The sequence below is a fragment of the Chamaea fasciata genome, unplaced genomic scaffold (assembly GCF_029207755.1).
Source record: "Chamaea fasciata isolate MVZ Bird 193981 ecotype frontalis unplaced genomic scaffold, bChaFas1.0.hap1 SCAF_2, whole genome shotgun sequence".
Lineage (NCBI taxonomy): Eukaryota > Metazoa > Chordata > Aves > Passeriformes > Sylviidae > Chamaea > Chamaea fasciata.
The window spans coordinates 76,688,737-76,705,472 of record NW_027094087.1 but is presented as its reverse complement, the minus strand read 5'-3'; the positions used below and the strand labels follow the sequence as shown (position 1 = coordinate 76,705,472).

The 16,736-nt window shown below is 36.2% G+C and overlaps 1 protein-coding gene across 6 annotated transcripts in view; it reads left to right on the top strand.

The window, feature by feature from the left end:
* Positions 1-16,736, top strand: part of DOCK9 (dedicator of cytokinesis 9) — a 113,877-nt gene that overhangs the window by 31,147 nt on the left and 65,994 nt on the right. For all 6 annotated transcript variants that reach the window (XM_066176390.1, XM_066176394.1, XM_066176392.1 and 3 more), the window contains exons 2-4: positions 6,358-6,474; positions 14,644-14,733; positions 16,440-16,522. In XM_066176390.1, the coding sequence (XP_066032487.1) occupies positions 6,358-6,474; positions 14,644-14,733; positions 16,440-16,522 (290 nt within the window). The remainder of the gene's footprint in view (positions 1-6,357; positions 6,475-14,643; positions 14,734-16,439; positions 16,523-16,736) is intronic.

Here is a 16,736-nt window from a genome sequence, read left to right as displayed (position 1 = left end):
ACTAAAAACTTACATGTGCGCTAGTAAGACAAACTTTCTTTTCCTTGTCACTAGTTGTTTTTTTTTTTTTTTTTTTTTTTTAGTTTTGTTCTATTCAGAGAATTGTTAGTAAAGTGTGAGGCTTTTTGGATGGGTGTGTTCCGATTTCTGGTCCAGATTTTCATCAGTACAATATGAGCTAATCTTGTGTGTGCTTTCCTGCCTTTGGAATGTTTAACTTTATTTAGAATTGTTTTTATTCCCCTATGAATACTCAGAGAGGATATTAGTGTTTCTGCAGATACTTGGAGTACTGCAGCTAATCAGCAAGGCATATGTGCTTGTTTAAGAAGAAAAAAAGTATAAAACAATACTGTGTTTACTTATCACCATTTATTAAGTACCTCCTTATAATTTTTCAAATCCCACTTAATTTAATGTTCATGGAATAATACACCTCCAGTGTTTGCTCTCAATTTTTCATTTTTGGACGAAGCGCATGCATTCAACACAAAGGTTAATTTTTAAAGGGAAGAACATTTAGGTTTTGCATAGGCCCCATTAAAAATGTATTCATTGTCATTTCAGTTGCTATTTTGGTATTAATCTGTTTTTAGATATATATATATATATATATATATATATATATATATATATATATATATACACACATACAAGTATATATACCACATACTTATAGATCCCTTTTGTCTAGTTATTAAGGAAGGCTAGATGAAGTAGTGCAAATAACCTGCAGCAAGTTCCAGACACAAAGCACAAAGTAAGGTGATAGGTTTCATTTGACATTGACATTTGAGTCCATTTTTATTTCATTGGGCTGTGATGTTGCACTACATTTTTAGTGGCACAGTGAAGGTAGGTACCCTGTCGTTGGTGCAGGGTGCAGTAAGGTAATAACTAAGACTGAAAAAGTTGCTGCTAGTTGCTCTAACAAATTTTAAACAGCAGAATTTCTTGTTTCCTGGGTTTAAAACCCGGGGATTACATTAGATAGCAATCCTCAAAAGCATATGGAACAGTAGGTTTCTGGTTTACTCTGGTAATACTTCTCATTGACTCTTGTCTAAAACATTCTCTCAAGTGTGGATGTATTATTCCTTTAATGCAAATATGATGTGATTTGCCCAGCACTCAATTTAAGTATTTTTTCTAAAGATGAGGTAGAATGAACTGTCAGGAAGCAACAGGTTTTTTTGTTGTATTACTTTATGTCGTATTAATTTAATTTTTTTAAATGTAGTTCACTGAGAGTCTGTTGAAGCATTGAGGGATCTGGGTATTTATAACTGTAAGCATCCCATATGTTATTGAAAACAATGTTATTTGATTGAGTGCTGTGCCTGAATTAACTTTTCCTGATTAGGTGGGTGGGTTGACAGAAAAGTCATCTGCTGCTCTCAGTGCCAGTATGTCAGTAAGTGTGCTCTCTTGTATCTCTGTGACTTGAGTTACATAGTGTCGTAACTTTGCTCTTGAGGTTAACAAGCCAGAGCCCATGGGAAAAGCATTTAGATTTTCCAGGTGGTGCCTCAAAACCCTCCTTGGGATGAGCTGCTGTTGTGCTAGCCCTTGTAGAAGTTATTGGATGAGTATGCCTGCTGTCCAGCTGCATTTTGATAGTCACAAGTAGTAAATGCTTATCAAAACAGATGATGTTTCTGGGAAGTTGCATCTTTTGGAGGTCATCTTTCTGCTTGGAAACTTGCTAGCAGTATAAAATGTAATAGTTAAAAGTAAGCTCTAGGATACAAATAATTCCTTGAATTAATTTTTAAAACCTCAACCCGGACAATTTATTTTATGTTTATTGTGGGACAGTAAGATACATGGAGCTGTTACCCATGTTTAGTATTAAATAATCTTGTTGTATGTCCACAGTGGCTTTCCTGAGGCCACTATTAAGAAATACATAACACCTATTCATCTATTTATACGCTGCTTCCTGATGGTGCCTGTAGCTCCATTTTACTCCTTATGGGAACTTGTTAATTTGCAGGTGTATAAGCCAAACATGTATTTATAAGGTAAATAATGTTTTGTAGCAGGAGGCTAACAATATTCAGTGTGCTTAGCCTTACCATCTTTTGTTTTCTGAGAAGAGAATTGGACAATAACAGTTGTCTCAATTTAAGCATGCAAGAAGACATGTACTGTGGGTTTTTTTTCTGTAATATGTAATGTAGGCAATCACTGAACTCTTAGCTTAAAATCTTTATTTTATCAGAGGAATTTTGACACTGCTTGTCCAAATATATCAACTGTATTCTAACAGATTAAAATGCTTGCTTGTGTGGGTGTCATGACTGCTGTTTTGAAATATTTCTTATTTCTGCTAAGTTTCCATGCTTATAATACTCAGGCAAAACCCTAAGTGGTACAACAGAATATTTGCTCTTTTATCTTTCAACAAATATAGCATTTGCTGGCTTGAGACCAGCCATGAACCCCTATGCTCTTAGCATTTTCCTAGATTACAGAAATAAAAGTGTTGTTGGCTGTACATTAATAGGAAAAGCTAATCCTTATTGGAAAGACTGATTTTAGTGCCTATAAACTTGACATTGCATTTTTGACTGGGCTTAGTTTTATCTGTGTCAGCTGATCCCTAAATCGTATTTAACGATCCTGTAACTACCCAACATATTTTCTTTTATGTTACATGAAATAATAGACTAGGTTTTTGTTGGGGTTTTTTGGTTTTGTTTTGTTTTAATGTAGAAGAGCCTGAGAGAGAATCTGCTTCCTTGCGCTGTTTTTTGTCTGGCTAAATGCCAGTGTCAGTGTGTTGTTTGTTGTTTTCTTTTTTCATATCTGAACTAAACTGATAAAACATCCTCTTCCTTTTGAATCTGACAAATGACTAAGAAAGAAATGAGTAGCATTTAGGAGAAACCCGAGGAAGCAAATTCTTCATTAATTTTTACATAAATGATATTTCTGAAAATCAAGTACCTTACTGATTAAATAGGAGAGGTCTGTATTTAAGACCTCAGTTGCAGTGAGCTTTAGATTCTTAAAAAGCTTCTCATGAGGGAGGATTTTTTTTTTTTTTTAATCTTGTGTTTACAGCATGCAAACAAAATGTAAGCAAAGCTTATATTCTTTTAAGATTCCTTTTCATGAATTTTATAGTGGCTATAAGCCAGTTTTGTGACTACAGGGCAAAGAGAGGTGTTTGCAATTAATTGGATGATTTTTAATGCTGCATTTTTGGGTTTTTAATTAGCTGTGTTAGACAAGTGTGTGTGTGTGTTTGCATGCCCATGAAATCATTTTAGTAGCATTGTATTTAAAAGTAATCCTTTTCCTCTGATTTTGCTGGTAAAATGAGAGAAGCCAGAACTAACTTTCTTCCAGTCTTCACCTATCATCTTCCCGAGAGAATTAACAGGAGGGTGGATGTAGCTCTTCAGCACCAGGGAGAAGTGGATGAGAGTGCTGATCTTGTGCAGCACCGTGTAAAAATCCATTACCCATTCGAGATGACAGCTTTCCCTTTCTACCAGGCTGTGGAATTGGGGCTCTGATCTATCCACTTGCTAGTTCAGATAGTAGATGTCCAGGTGTGTGAGCTTTCTGACAATATTGACCATGCACGTGTTTATTCTTTCTTTTGAAAAGCTCGCACAAGTGGTCTCACAGCCATCTGATCAGCATTTCAGGCACAATCTGACTGTAAGGGCCCTGGGTGGAAGGACCTCTCTCAAGCCAGATCACCTTCCAATCTGTCACAAAAACTCTGTCTCACTTGCTGGTCTTAGTATGAGAAGGCTCAGAAATGTGCCATGAAAGAGGGGAATGGTCTTTCTAGTGTCAGCCCTGCTTTTAATTCGTTTAAGCCAATTGTGAAGCCAAACCTTTTAAGCTAACTGCAGAGACTGACTGTATACACAAATCAAATGGTGTATTCTTCTCTGCTCATAATTTTTTAGGCACAGTTTAATTTGCAGTATTTATTTTTGTTTCTCCTAGAGGTCAGTCATCCTGCGCCACTCTCAAACCAAGCTGTCACTGCAGCATGCTGTGTATAATTTCTCATGACAAACTCTTGAGAGGGAATGGTCGCATTGGAAAAGCAAACTTGACTAAACAGTGACTGAGCCATGTTACTCTAGTAATCTCTAAACCTTGCTTTAACTAAAGAAAGAGTGTATTGCATCGGAGCTCAAGCTCAGTGGTTGGCAAGAGGGCATCTTGCTTGTCTGGATAGGTGGAGAGAAACCTGTTATGCTGAATGTGAGAGAAGGGTGAGCAGGGGGTGTTTTGTTTTCTGACTGATGTGTTACCTTGTACTTCATTTATAGACTAGTAGTGTTTGAAATGCTCTTTGTATTCCGTTATCTCTGTGCTTAAGGAAGAAAATTTGTAATGGACAAATGCCTTAGTGGAGAGTTGGATGAAGTGAAGTTCCTGTATTTTATTTGGAATCAGAACTGGTTATGGCAATCTGTTAGAATGGGGCTACTAACCTGAAATTTTGTGACGGGGTAATTTTGCAGTGCCAGTATATAGGAAATATTTCAAATAGTTGGGTGGACAAGGTGTTAAGGAAGTGTAGAGCACATAATTTCATTAGCTTGGGATTCACTGCAGCAGTCTGAACACTCAAATACAAACTTGCAAGCAAAATACTTTGTGTAATTAGTACATTGAAGAATATGTAATAATTTTTTAGGTTGTGCTTGCCTCATGCTTTTCTGAGCTAAATTGTCCTACCATTCCAGCTACGGATGGGTGCATGAACATAAATTTAAGCCTTTTCAGATGGACACTGACATTAGTTCTTGGCTTTGAGGCAGTAGCTGGGGTTCAGGTGGTAAGATCTCAAAATGTGTCAGAGTATAGTATGGAGTGAACTGAACAGCCCTTCTCCATCTCTTCTGAGGAGAAAGATGTCAAACAACATAATAATCATGGCTCTTAGAAGTATTGGTCTGTGAGGAGTATGTTGTTACATAGCTGATGAACTTCTAGTAAATCCTTCCTCTGTGATTGTAAATGGTAGCTATTTTTCTTACTAAAACTACATTTTATTTATAATTTTTGGTAGATTTTTCGAGACTTCGCTTTTTTTGCCTCTTCAGCTGTTATGCTTAGTTATGTTCCCACATTTTTCTTGCCAATAAAACTACTGTGTGGTACATATGGAGGAATCTCAAGTAGCTTTTGAGTACCCTGTGAACTAAGCCTGAAAACTTTGGTAACTTTCTCTGACCAAAGCTTTACTAATTCCTTGAAAAACAAATTTATTTGATTCACTTTTGGATGAAGAAAACACCTGTAGGATTTCTCATGAATATTATTATTATACTAGTGATTAATAGGAGTTACTGATATTTTGAGATATTTTTTCTGTATAGGACAATTAGAATTTGGAGGGTTATTGTCCTGAGTTATACAGAACAGTATAAAAAGCTTGTCTCGTTATTTTACCTGTAATAATGACAGAAGCTGGTTTTACTGCTACAGTTATCTTTAATTGTACATTACCTGTAAATCGGTACCACTGATCTTGAGGAAGTATAATTTGTAAAGTCTCTTGTGATTGCTGCTTGGCTTACATAAAATGTAATTTTTTGTCTGGTACTGTGATGCTGAATTTTAGTTGCAGAAAGTTCAAGCTAGATTGTAACCTCATCTGTGCATTAGCTTGCACTCTCCAAGGCAGAGCTGCCTTGTTCAGAGCTCTGTCTAAACCTGCTTTGCCATCTGACCACTTAACAGAATGTTAGGCAGGGTGCAGGTTTTTCTCTGTCTGATTGTGCAGGGGCAGCTGTGATTCCTCATCTGCAGAAAAGGTTTTAATGTGGAATCAATGCACAGTTACTGAGAAAAGCTACTTGTGCAATTAAGAGGGAAGTAGATGGCCTATGGGAATTTTGAAAAAAGATATGAAGAAGGAGGAATGTCAATTAGCCTGCCCCTGCTGCAGGTTACTGCTGAGTTAAAACACAGCTCAGTCTTTGAGCTAAGGTTGTTTTCATTCCTGTTAAACCCAGATCGGAGCTTCCTGGGCTGTATCAAGCAAAGGCAACCATCAACATAAGAGACTAGTAATTTTTTTATAATTTTTTTGCAGTGAAAATACATATGTGATTATGCTAATAAGCTCTGGCTTACTGGATTTTGTGAAATAGTTCTGAGGCAATCAGCATGCTTGTCTCTAATTGTCACTTGCACTTCCCCATATGGTGTAATATGACAAAGTCTGCATTTTGAATACTGTATGTTTTTGATGTAGATGCAATATAATTCTGCCAATCTTTTTAAAGAGTACCTTCTAAAATAAGTCAACAACTGTAATTTGCCCTCAATATACCGAATTTATTTTGTTTTTTTTTTTCTTTTTTCCTGTAGGCAAAGCCAAAACTTATAGAACCAATAGACTATGAAAATGTCATTGTTCAGAGAAAAACACAGATTCTGAATGATCCTCTGCGTGAGATGCTACTGTTTCCTTATGATGACTTCCAGGTAATTTAATCCACCCTGGTTTTGTTGTGGGGATTTTTTGTTTGTTTGGGGTTGGTTTTGGGGTTTTACGACAAGTTTTTAGTAGTAGTAGCCATGAGGTGATAACTTCCTATTTCTTTGTTTCTTAACTCTCTTTAGTTTCAAAAATCCCCACGAAGTCTTTGCCATGAGTCCCATTACCTTGCTTGATTTATTCTCCTTGGTACAGAAGAAATAACACAATTTCCTCATCTGTCCAGATTATAATATCTACTTCTGCAACTCAGTGATTTTACTGCCTTTTGAAGTAGATGACCAGTCACTTGTAGGTATTCCCCCTCCCTTTCCAATGTAGGAACTTGGAAGAATCCTGTCTGTTTAAAAAAAAAAAATCTGCTTTCTTTAATTCTTAAACTGATTTTTTTGCTCCCATTCTTAATAGTGAAGGACATGAACCTGCTCAAATGCAGTCTGCTACTCTTAGCTGCATCATCCCAGCCAAAATTGTGTTCTAGCAAAGTACCCATTACATAACAGAGTTTCTGACTCGATTAAGCCAGAGTTAACCAAGCTTTGTCATAATCTTTTTTTATTTTTTAAATGACCATGTTTATCGAAATAAATAGTTTATTTAAGTACACTTTAAAAATTTTTTTTCCTGTAGATCTGGTTAGGATAACTATCAAGCATCTTAGAGCCTGGAGTTGGAGTAAATAGTGAGAAAAGTCTCTTGTCCACGTGCCCATACCTGCAATCAAAATGTCTATTTGAAAAGTATGCAGACATCTGAACAGTCTGTAAATTAATTTTATTCAGCCAAGTAGTTGAAGTTAAGTTTGTTTACTGTGGGAAAAGTTGATGATGAGTTTAAATATTTCTACAGAAGGACATCTAAAGTCCTATAAATTATGTGCTGTATTTATAATGAATTTTTTGTGGCCTATTAGAGTGTTTACCTGAGTGCAGCTGGACTCTTTTTAATACAGTCTGGGGGCTTCTTTTTCCTTGATTCTGACACAAATAACTACATGTAGCCTTCCCACTCTGTGCTAAAAAATTTGGGGTTTGCGTAGCTACAGTTATTTAGAGAGGAGTTTGGGCTTCATGTGTTCACAGCCATGCATGGAAGTTTATAGGATGCAAGTAAGAATTCTTGAAAAGGATGTTGTACTGATACAAGTTTTTGAATACGGAGTCACTCAGAATGATTCCTGACACCAGGCGTTGGCTTCGGGACTGAAAAACATAAGTAGGCTACACCATCCAAATCCCCTTCTGTAGTGTGTCTCTTCAGCATCACAGATCAAGAGGAATCCAGGTTACTTCTGCTAAGTGTGCTTTTATCTGATTGCCTAGTTCACTTACCGGGGTCATTCCGGTGAACGGCTCTGAATTATCGATGGAGAAGAAGCATAGTTAAGAATATCCTCAGGCGTTCTGTCTGAGCAGTCTGGGGGCATGACTGAAGTGTTTAACTGCTATTTCTGGTGACCTTCTGCAATTCTTATCCTCAGGCCTGTATGAATGAAGCTAGTCCATAGTTCTCAGTCTCATCCTTCGAAAGGAATGACTGACTTTTGTCATAAATCGTAATGTCTTTTGTCATCCTTTGTTTGCATTCTGTCATCAGATTTTCATCAAGGCAGGCATTTAAGTGTGTGTTACATCGGAAAATTTCCTTCAAGTAGTCACCGTTTTGGAATATAGTCAGCTTTTCTGTTTCTTTATCCCTCATCAGTACAGTAGCAGAACAAATTTTCTGGGTTTCCCCAGTTTTGGCACTCATTTCATATGTGATTTGCATGAAGACTGGTTTATACTATCAAACTGTATTATCAAACTTTTATTTCCTAGGAAGACTTGCTGGCACAAACTAACTCCAAATATTTTTGTTGAACACATAACTCTTCTGTACCACTTTGATATATTAAGCTTGTTTTCAACAACATAAAGTATTTAAATCTGTCATTCAATGTATTAAGAAAATATTCCCAAGTCAGAGAACAGAAAACCCTTAAGTGCTTATTATTTTTTTTTGAAAATTAAACCTTTTAACCCTGTTCAGTTTTCCATAGCCATATTTACAGGTTTGAAATCACTAGTCATTATATAGTTGCCAATGTCATTTGAATAATTAAAAAAAAAATTAAGGCATATTTTTTGTGTTTGCCATTTGGCTTTGCATGTATTTTTTTAACTTCTCTTTCTTAACTTGTGGCTGTCACTCAGTGTGTGAGCAGCTCTTGGGTAAGCCATGGCTCAAATGTTTGATACTGGCTTTATCCCCCTCAAGAAAAAATTGGAATAGGGAACTAGAGCATTTAGAACTACCTGTAAACACACTTAGAACTGTTTATAGGTGGAAACGCCTACCATTGTCTAGAAACCTGTTCAATCTATTTCCTTTTAGAGCATTCAGTTTTTATCTTTACAAAGTTCTTCCTCACACTTGAGTTTAATTGATTACAGTCTAAAAACCTTTGCCTGGAAAGGAAGCTCAGCAGTGTAAATTTATAATGACATTAAGAGTAAGGCTATTTTGTTTAGCATGGCCCTAAAACTAGCACTTAAAAGCACAGAAAATACTTAGCTTGCACTACTAGATATCACTTCTAGAATTTTTGGAAGATTACAGAAGAAACTGCATGTTTTCAAAGAAGCACTGTTGATGATACCAACATTGAATTTCTGTTAAAGTGTAAATTATTTGGAGAGAAATTGGAAAGAAATATTTGTGCTTGATTTGGATTTTTTCTTTTTCAGGTAATGCAGTTAGACAACTGAAATTTAATTTATTAGGTGTGAGAAGCTAGTTCTAAAGGCGAACTAATACTAATTCTTACTCCATATCAGAAATAAAAAAGCACAGAAACTGGCTTTTTTTGGACCACATATAGCTTTCCTCTCTTCCTCTCCTCTTCCTCCTGATGAAAATTATTTGTCTTGTGAGAGAAAGGGGGAAAAAAACTGTACAAAGGGGGAAGATAACTCTTTTTCTGTTCAGGTGTGACTGTTCTCTAAACGTGCTGTCAGAAGCAGCTCTAAGCTCAAATCACTACCAAAGAAACATTTGAGCAAGGATGGAGAAGAAAATGCTGCAGTCTTGGAAAACTCATAAAGTTTGAAGGATTGTTCTTCAGCCAGCTATCTTGTTACAGGAACCTTTCCAGATTTCCACTTAACTGCATTTGCCATTGTCCCAAACGTGGTTAGCTGAGGTTATGAAGCATGTTTTCTCTCTTTTTATATATATTTGGTAGCAGTTCATTTACTTTTCAGAAGAACATGATTTCTGTTCTGCTTTGTGCAGAGCTTCAAATCCAAAAAAGTAGGCTTGTAATTTTTTTCTGTCAAGTTTTTTTTCTTCATGCTATTATATCTAAATAGTAGCAAGATTTGCTTTTCTGTGGTTACCAGAAGAGCTCTTAATCAGCGACTTCCTCTTCATATACTGAATCTTTTTAAATTTACCACTTGAAGATTGTTACAGCTGCTTTTCACAAGCTCAAGCTCTGAATTTTCTGCCCTGAAATCACTTATCAGGTTACTCCCTACCTTGTTCTCAACAAATTTATAGGGGAAGACGTGTTTGGAGACATGTTATGCTGTTGGCATCACTGAGTTTGCTTTCATTGTTAGTAAGTGAGGTGTCGAAGCTTTCTTCATGCTTTGTAGTCTGTTCATTTTTAGCTGCATTTTTGTCCTCTTTTTCATTATGGTGCCTATACAATGTGTTTGTTAATAATGATGATAGAACCACTTTTCTGCCACCCATTGGAACTTCTCTGTTAATGTTCTTGCTACTCTCAGTCGCAATGCTGCCAGTTTTTCAAGGCTATCCCTCTTCCAGCCTCTTGCTGGGAAGAGCCATCTTCTTTATAACAGTGGATGACTATATCCATTGGATACTCTTGTATCTGAGTTTGTACCTCTTCATGGCTTGTTGGAAATTTCTCACCTGAGTTTCAGTAATTTGCTCAATAATGAAATGGCTTCTTAACTAAATAGCATTAGTTTAAAACAGGCCACCTTCACGGTGGCGATCACGTTAAAGTCGTATGCTCAACGACTGCAAAATTGGTGATGTTAATTGTGCAGAGGGTAAATAATTTAAACAAACCTTAACCCAAAGCAGTACTATTGTGTACTTGGCCATAAGTCACCCTTTATCGAAATCATCCTTTTTTTTAAAGTTCAAAATACCTAACTTTTGATTACTACCTTAATTTTTAAAAGACATTTTAAAGGAAAACATAGAACCATAGAAGGGTTTGGGTTGGAAACGACCTTAAAGATCATCTTGTTCTAATCCCCTGTCATGGGCAGGAACATCTTCCACTAGAACACCTTTCTCAGGGCCTCATCCAACCTGACCTTGAACATCTCCAGGGTTGGAGCATCCACAGCTTGTCTGGGCAACCTGTTCCAGTACCTCAGCACTCTCACAGTGAAGAACTTTTTCCTAATATCTGATCTAACCCTGCTTTCTTTCAGTTTGAATCCATTCCCCTTTGTCCTGTCAAATAACGTGAATGCAGGCTAAATTTGCTTGTAGCAAATGAAATGTGGGTGCATTCCCACCCATATTAAATTTGTCTTTGCAAAGTTATTGCAGTGTTATTTTGAAGGCAGTTTGGTGCTTAGCTTAGACGTCATTTCACCTTTGTTATTTTTGGGTTTGAGCCATATGGATTTAACATACTTTCCCTTAAAGCCTCTTAGCTTTTATTTAATGTGAGTTAAGTACTTCTGAAAATAGATATTATGCCAACTTTGCAGAAGTAAAACTAAATCCAGGTCATTCTATGAGAAGGCACATCTTCAGTAGAGGAAAAGCAAAATGTCCAAAAAAGAAAAAAAAAGGCCTCATTTTAGAGAGCACAAATTAAACCAGTCAAATAACTAATTTTGAAATGTTTAAAGTAATTTCTCTATTACTTTTTCCCTTTAAAATCTATTTTGTATTTTTCCTTAAGTCTTTAGCCAGCTGTTGTGAGTCGATTTTGTTTGGAAATTACTTTATAATACAAGTTCTGACACTTCCCTTGCAAAGGTTAAGTCATTTCTGATACATGGTTGTTTTAAGGGCAGGAGCTCACATACAGCTTGCCCCTTTCCCCCTGAATCTTTTAGAACAATTTCTCTCTCTGCGTCTGGAGCATGAGCCTCTGTGGTAACAGTCTCACTGACAAACCCAACCTCGTGACAGAGAGAATATCCATTGCAGTCTGCACTCCTTGTGGACAGGTTCACTATCCATATTCCATCAGGTTTTTCCTTGGTTGACTTGGTGGAATGCTCTTGCTGTTGTGGCCTATTCTGAGACCTTAACATCCTAAATCCCTGGGACTCAGTCAGAAAATTGTCATTAAAAGAGTCTGTGAACTGTGTGCCTCAGTAAGTGCGGGTGAGTCCTGGCTCCTGTTAAAAGTGGCCTTCCTTAGTTTTGACAGCAGAGTAATTGAAAGGGTTTTTTAATTTTCTTTGAGAGCATGAGCCATATGCTTCATTTGTTCCTGATGCTGCCATGAATCAAATGATCACTCAACCTCAGAGAGGTGAAAAGTTTCATTTCTACAAAACAGTTCAGCCAATGTAGTTGTGAAGAGAGTTTGTTGAGAAGACGATCCTTCCTTTCCTAATTTTTCTTTTGGAATATAATGTATATTTATGTGCATGCTTGCTTTTAAAATACTGTGTGGCTGCTTAAGTAGTTATTTTTAGGAATTTGCTCTAAATCACAGTACTTCACTCATTGCATTTCCTGGCTCTTCAATGCACTACTGCAGCTGATGGATGTGCTGAGGAGACGGATGCATTAAGACAGTTACTAATATGGACAAAATTGACAAGTCAGATTCTTCTGTTTTGTCACTGATATTGATGCAGTACTAAGATAAAAATCTTTCTTTGTGTGAGCAACTAGAAAAAAGCCCTTACTATTGTATTGATAGTTGTGTAGTGTGGGTAATATTAAAGGTAATAAGACCTTTAGAAATCTGTGAAAACAAGCCCCAGAAAGAGACAGCTGAAGAATTTAGAATCAGCTGTAACTGCAAAGTTTGAAAGTAAGAAAAGTTACAATAGTACAGCAAGCACGGACATAAAACAATAATCTGAGTCTTAGGTTTGGCTAAGATAGGTCTTATGGCTGCAAAAAAATATGCTTAGCAAGATAGTAGAAAGTTTTAGGCTTAATAATGGAATATTGTTTTTTGTTAATAGAAACCACACAAGTAAGCATTGTTTGAGGCAGGTGTACGTGTGCTGTCTGTGACTGGTTAGAACAATTATCTGTAAGCTTTAACAAGGTGTTGTTGGCTGGAAAACTTTTAAGATGCTCTGTAACAAAGAAATCTTGGGCTGCGGCTGGCAGACATGACCTGTTGCCATCCTTTAGCTCTGTAAAATCCTGTTATGAGACTGATGCTGCAATAAAGCTTTGAGGAATGCCTAGCAGTAGTCCTGTCCCATTCGTGCCTGAAGACCCAACATAGTGTAGCTGGGTAACAACAGCAGACATTTTAAAAGTATGTTCAGCAAATTCAATTCTACCAAATTATGCTACAGGGTTAAAAATTGATTGATCAGTTCATGGGTTTCCCATGAAACGTGCCTGGTAAGATGCCACCTTAGTGTCTGTTTTTTCTTAATATAATATTTCTTAGGAAAGCATAGTATAACTATGGTTGTGGAATATATATAAATTCTGCATGTAATTTTTCTATATCATATAAAGTATAAATACTTTCTCATCAAATATCAGACTATTTCATTGAAATAGAATAGACTATTTCATTGTCCAGAAATTCTGGTCTTAAGGTAGTTTGTACTCTTAATAGAAGTTGTTTATTTTCATAGCTTGTGAGAACAAATACTTACTATGGTATGAAGATATTTCTAGAATTAAGAAACCTTCATTTTTAAAAGCTGTTAGCATGTAAATGTGTACCTTCTTGCAGTTTGGTTTTTTGTTTTTTAACTGTATTTTGCAAGGTTCATTGGTTCCGTGAAGTGTTTTGGGATTTGTGGTATTTGTTTTTAATACCTTCCCACCTCTCCCACCCAAGGATTTAGCATTGTCACTCTGGACTAGATGAATGAGTTGACCATGACTATGGGATTACTTTTTTTCCCTTTCAATCTTTTCTGTAACTGAATACTTTTACTTGAATACCCTCTCCAGTTAATGGAGTGAGGCTTTGGTAATGACCAAGATAATCAATCACCTGGTGGATCAGACTCACAACAGAGATAAGTTAAGGTAATGTACTTATGCTCCCTTTGTTTTTCAGCATAACATGTGGAGTTTTGCTTGTCACATTTTTATCTGATCCTTCCTGGATGTGTGGAGTGTAACTAACAGGTGACGGACCACAACCCCCTTCCAGGCCCTGGCTCTGTAAACTCTCTTGTTCACCTCTTGTTCACCTTTGATAGGAGATTCTTTTCCACATAGTGCAAAAACAAGTTCTATTGCTGCATGGTTATTTTCATTTGTGGTCCAGAAGATTTTGTTAAGTTTTCATCTTTTTCACTTTACAAATGTAAAGTATCCTAAGGCTTACTTCAGCACAGGTCTGAGAAGCAGAATTTCATGGTCACCCAGAGATTTCCTGCTCTCTGGCACCCTTCCTTTGCCTCTCTGAGTTCTGGCAGAGGATAGGAATAAGTTCCAACTTGGTAGGCTGTAGTGTATATGGACTTCAGTGATCCACACTTTCTCTCTAAACCTGCAGTTAAAGAGTGCTAGTCTCATTTTTTGTCACTTAAGATCTGCAGTTAAATTAGTCTTTTATTTTGGTGTGGTTTTCTTACCCTCCTTGAATAACAGTTTTTATGTGTAGTAATAACACTACCTTAATGTCTGCCTTCAAAATGTTGGAGTTATGTTGTCATGGTAGAATTATTTTTACCTAGTATTTTCTTCCCCGTGTTGACAATGAAGTGGAAAAAACTGTCCTATGACATCTATTTCTCACCGATTCCAATCTTGCCCTTATTGTGAAAGAAGGAACATGTTGCTTGAATGAAAGCAAACTCTCACTAATTGACTATTCTGGAACATCATATTCATAGGATGTTTTCTGCTGAGCTTTTCTTCACTGTAATAGTTTAACTGAGTGTGGCTGTAATGTGTCATCTTCCCTTTAAATGCAAGTTTCATTAATTGCTTTTGCTGTTTATCAGACAGCATTATTGCAGCGGCAGAGTCGATACATTCGTTCAACAGTTCCTGAAAATGCAGAGAAAGAAGCTCAGAGCCTGTTTGTAACTGAGGTAATGCTGTAGTTGCATGTGTGTAGTAACAATATTATACCTGACTTGTTTTTCTTCTCCTTCATTTACTAAATAAAACAAACAGAAAAATAAGCCCTGGAAAAATAATGAAATATCTATTGCCATTTACTTGTCAGTTATTTCAAGCCAAATTTCCAGGAAAACCCAGTATTAAAACCCATTTTTCCATTGATAGCTGGAAAAGAAGTTTTACAGGATAGCTTTTAATTATTTTGTTTGCGTCATTGGCTTTTGCAGATGGTTCTCCCCCACCTTCATTATGCTTTTGGCTTTTCCAGATGAACGTGGGTGATTTCAATACATAATATCCACTAGTAAATCTGGAATGAATCATTGTGACTTGTTTTTTCTGATAAAGTGTCTCACACCAGCCATTCTTACTTTGTTCAGAATAATCTTGTACAGATTGCTGGAACAGAGGTATCCAGAACTGTAACACTTGTGGAGGCCAAAATTCATTATGACTGAATTCAACTTGTATGCTATATGTAGACGAAACATCCTCATCCCTAAAGTTTCTCAGAATTGCTTGCTTACGTTGGCATTCCTTTGGTTTTGTGAGGTTGCTCTTCGTTTATTGTTATCTTGAAGCCTTTAAGGAATTTAAGGTTCAGTTGTTTTTCCTTTTTTTTTTTTTTTTTTGTATTATCTACTGGTTTTCTACTAACATGCTTTAAGCTGATATTTTAACATCTGAAACAAGTAAATGCCTGTTGTAACTCCAATAAAACTGAAGGAGCTCCAGATGGCTGAATCTATATCAAAGTGATTTATCCACACTGATACATACTCTTAATACCTAACCTAAACATTTCTGAGATAAATTTGAAGAGGATAGACAAGAGGAGGGAGGAGTATTAGAGGTAATTCATGAAGTTTAATGAGTTTCTGCTGAAACAATTGCTTGGCAAGTATTAAACTCGTATTTTGAAATAGAAAGAAAATATTTACGATTTATTGGATGCTGTGTTTGTGTATATGTAGCATAAAATTTTGCATGGAATGGTTTCTGTCAACAGATCTTGTCAGTTTTATGTTACTTTGTTTAAAGCCAAGATAAATCAGTACTTTTATGTTGTAACAATATGGGTGGAGTAAAATGGTATTTCCTGTGATCCAAATCAGAACTTAATGACATAATTGCTTTTCAACCACTGCAAGCATACAGTTTAAATTTAAGTATTAATTTAATTGCACAGGAAGTATAAATTCAAGGAAAAGATGTTTCTGGCTTTCTGTATCAGTATGTACACAATGGAATATTCTATTTTAATAAGATGTCTACTTTTGTGCTGAGTTGTCTAAGGGCTCAGTCACGTTTTCAGCTTCAGCTGAGTTTTCTAAAGGCTCGGCCATGTTTTCAGCTGCAATAAAATGCTGGTTTAACTTTTTGGATCACTGAAGGTGCTTAATCCAGATGCTGAGTGCATTCACCATTTTCTGGTTTTATTAAATACATGTCTAGCAGACGATAACATTCCACTGAAACATATAACTTGTTCCAAAAAGCTAGATTGCATTAGATTATTGCAAAAGAAAAGAAGTGTACAGAATGTTCAGAGATTGATATGTAACCATAATAGTTCAGAAACAGACATATCTTAAGAGGTTTTCTTGTGCTCTGTCCATTGAATGCCTTTAATCCTCTTCCAGTTAATACTGATACTTGGTTTTCATTTAAACAGTGCATCAAAACCTACAATTCGGACTGGCATATTGTTAACTATAGATATGAAGATTACTCAGGAGAGTTTCGACAGCTTCCAAAGTAAGTACGTTATGTTTAGTAGTAGGATAAATTGAGATTGTGAAAGAACCTTGCATTTAATATAGACTTATTTATTAGAGAAGTATATTAATATCTGTAATATGTAAAGTGAAATATGCTATATCCATGGTTAATGGTCAGTAGAGATGATAAAGACTTGTTGGATGGAATTGATAAACTTGAATCTATAATATCATGTTGAACCATTTTCTGG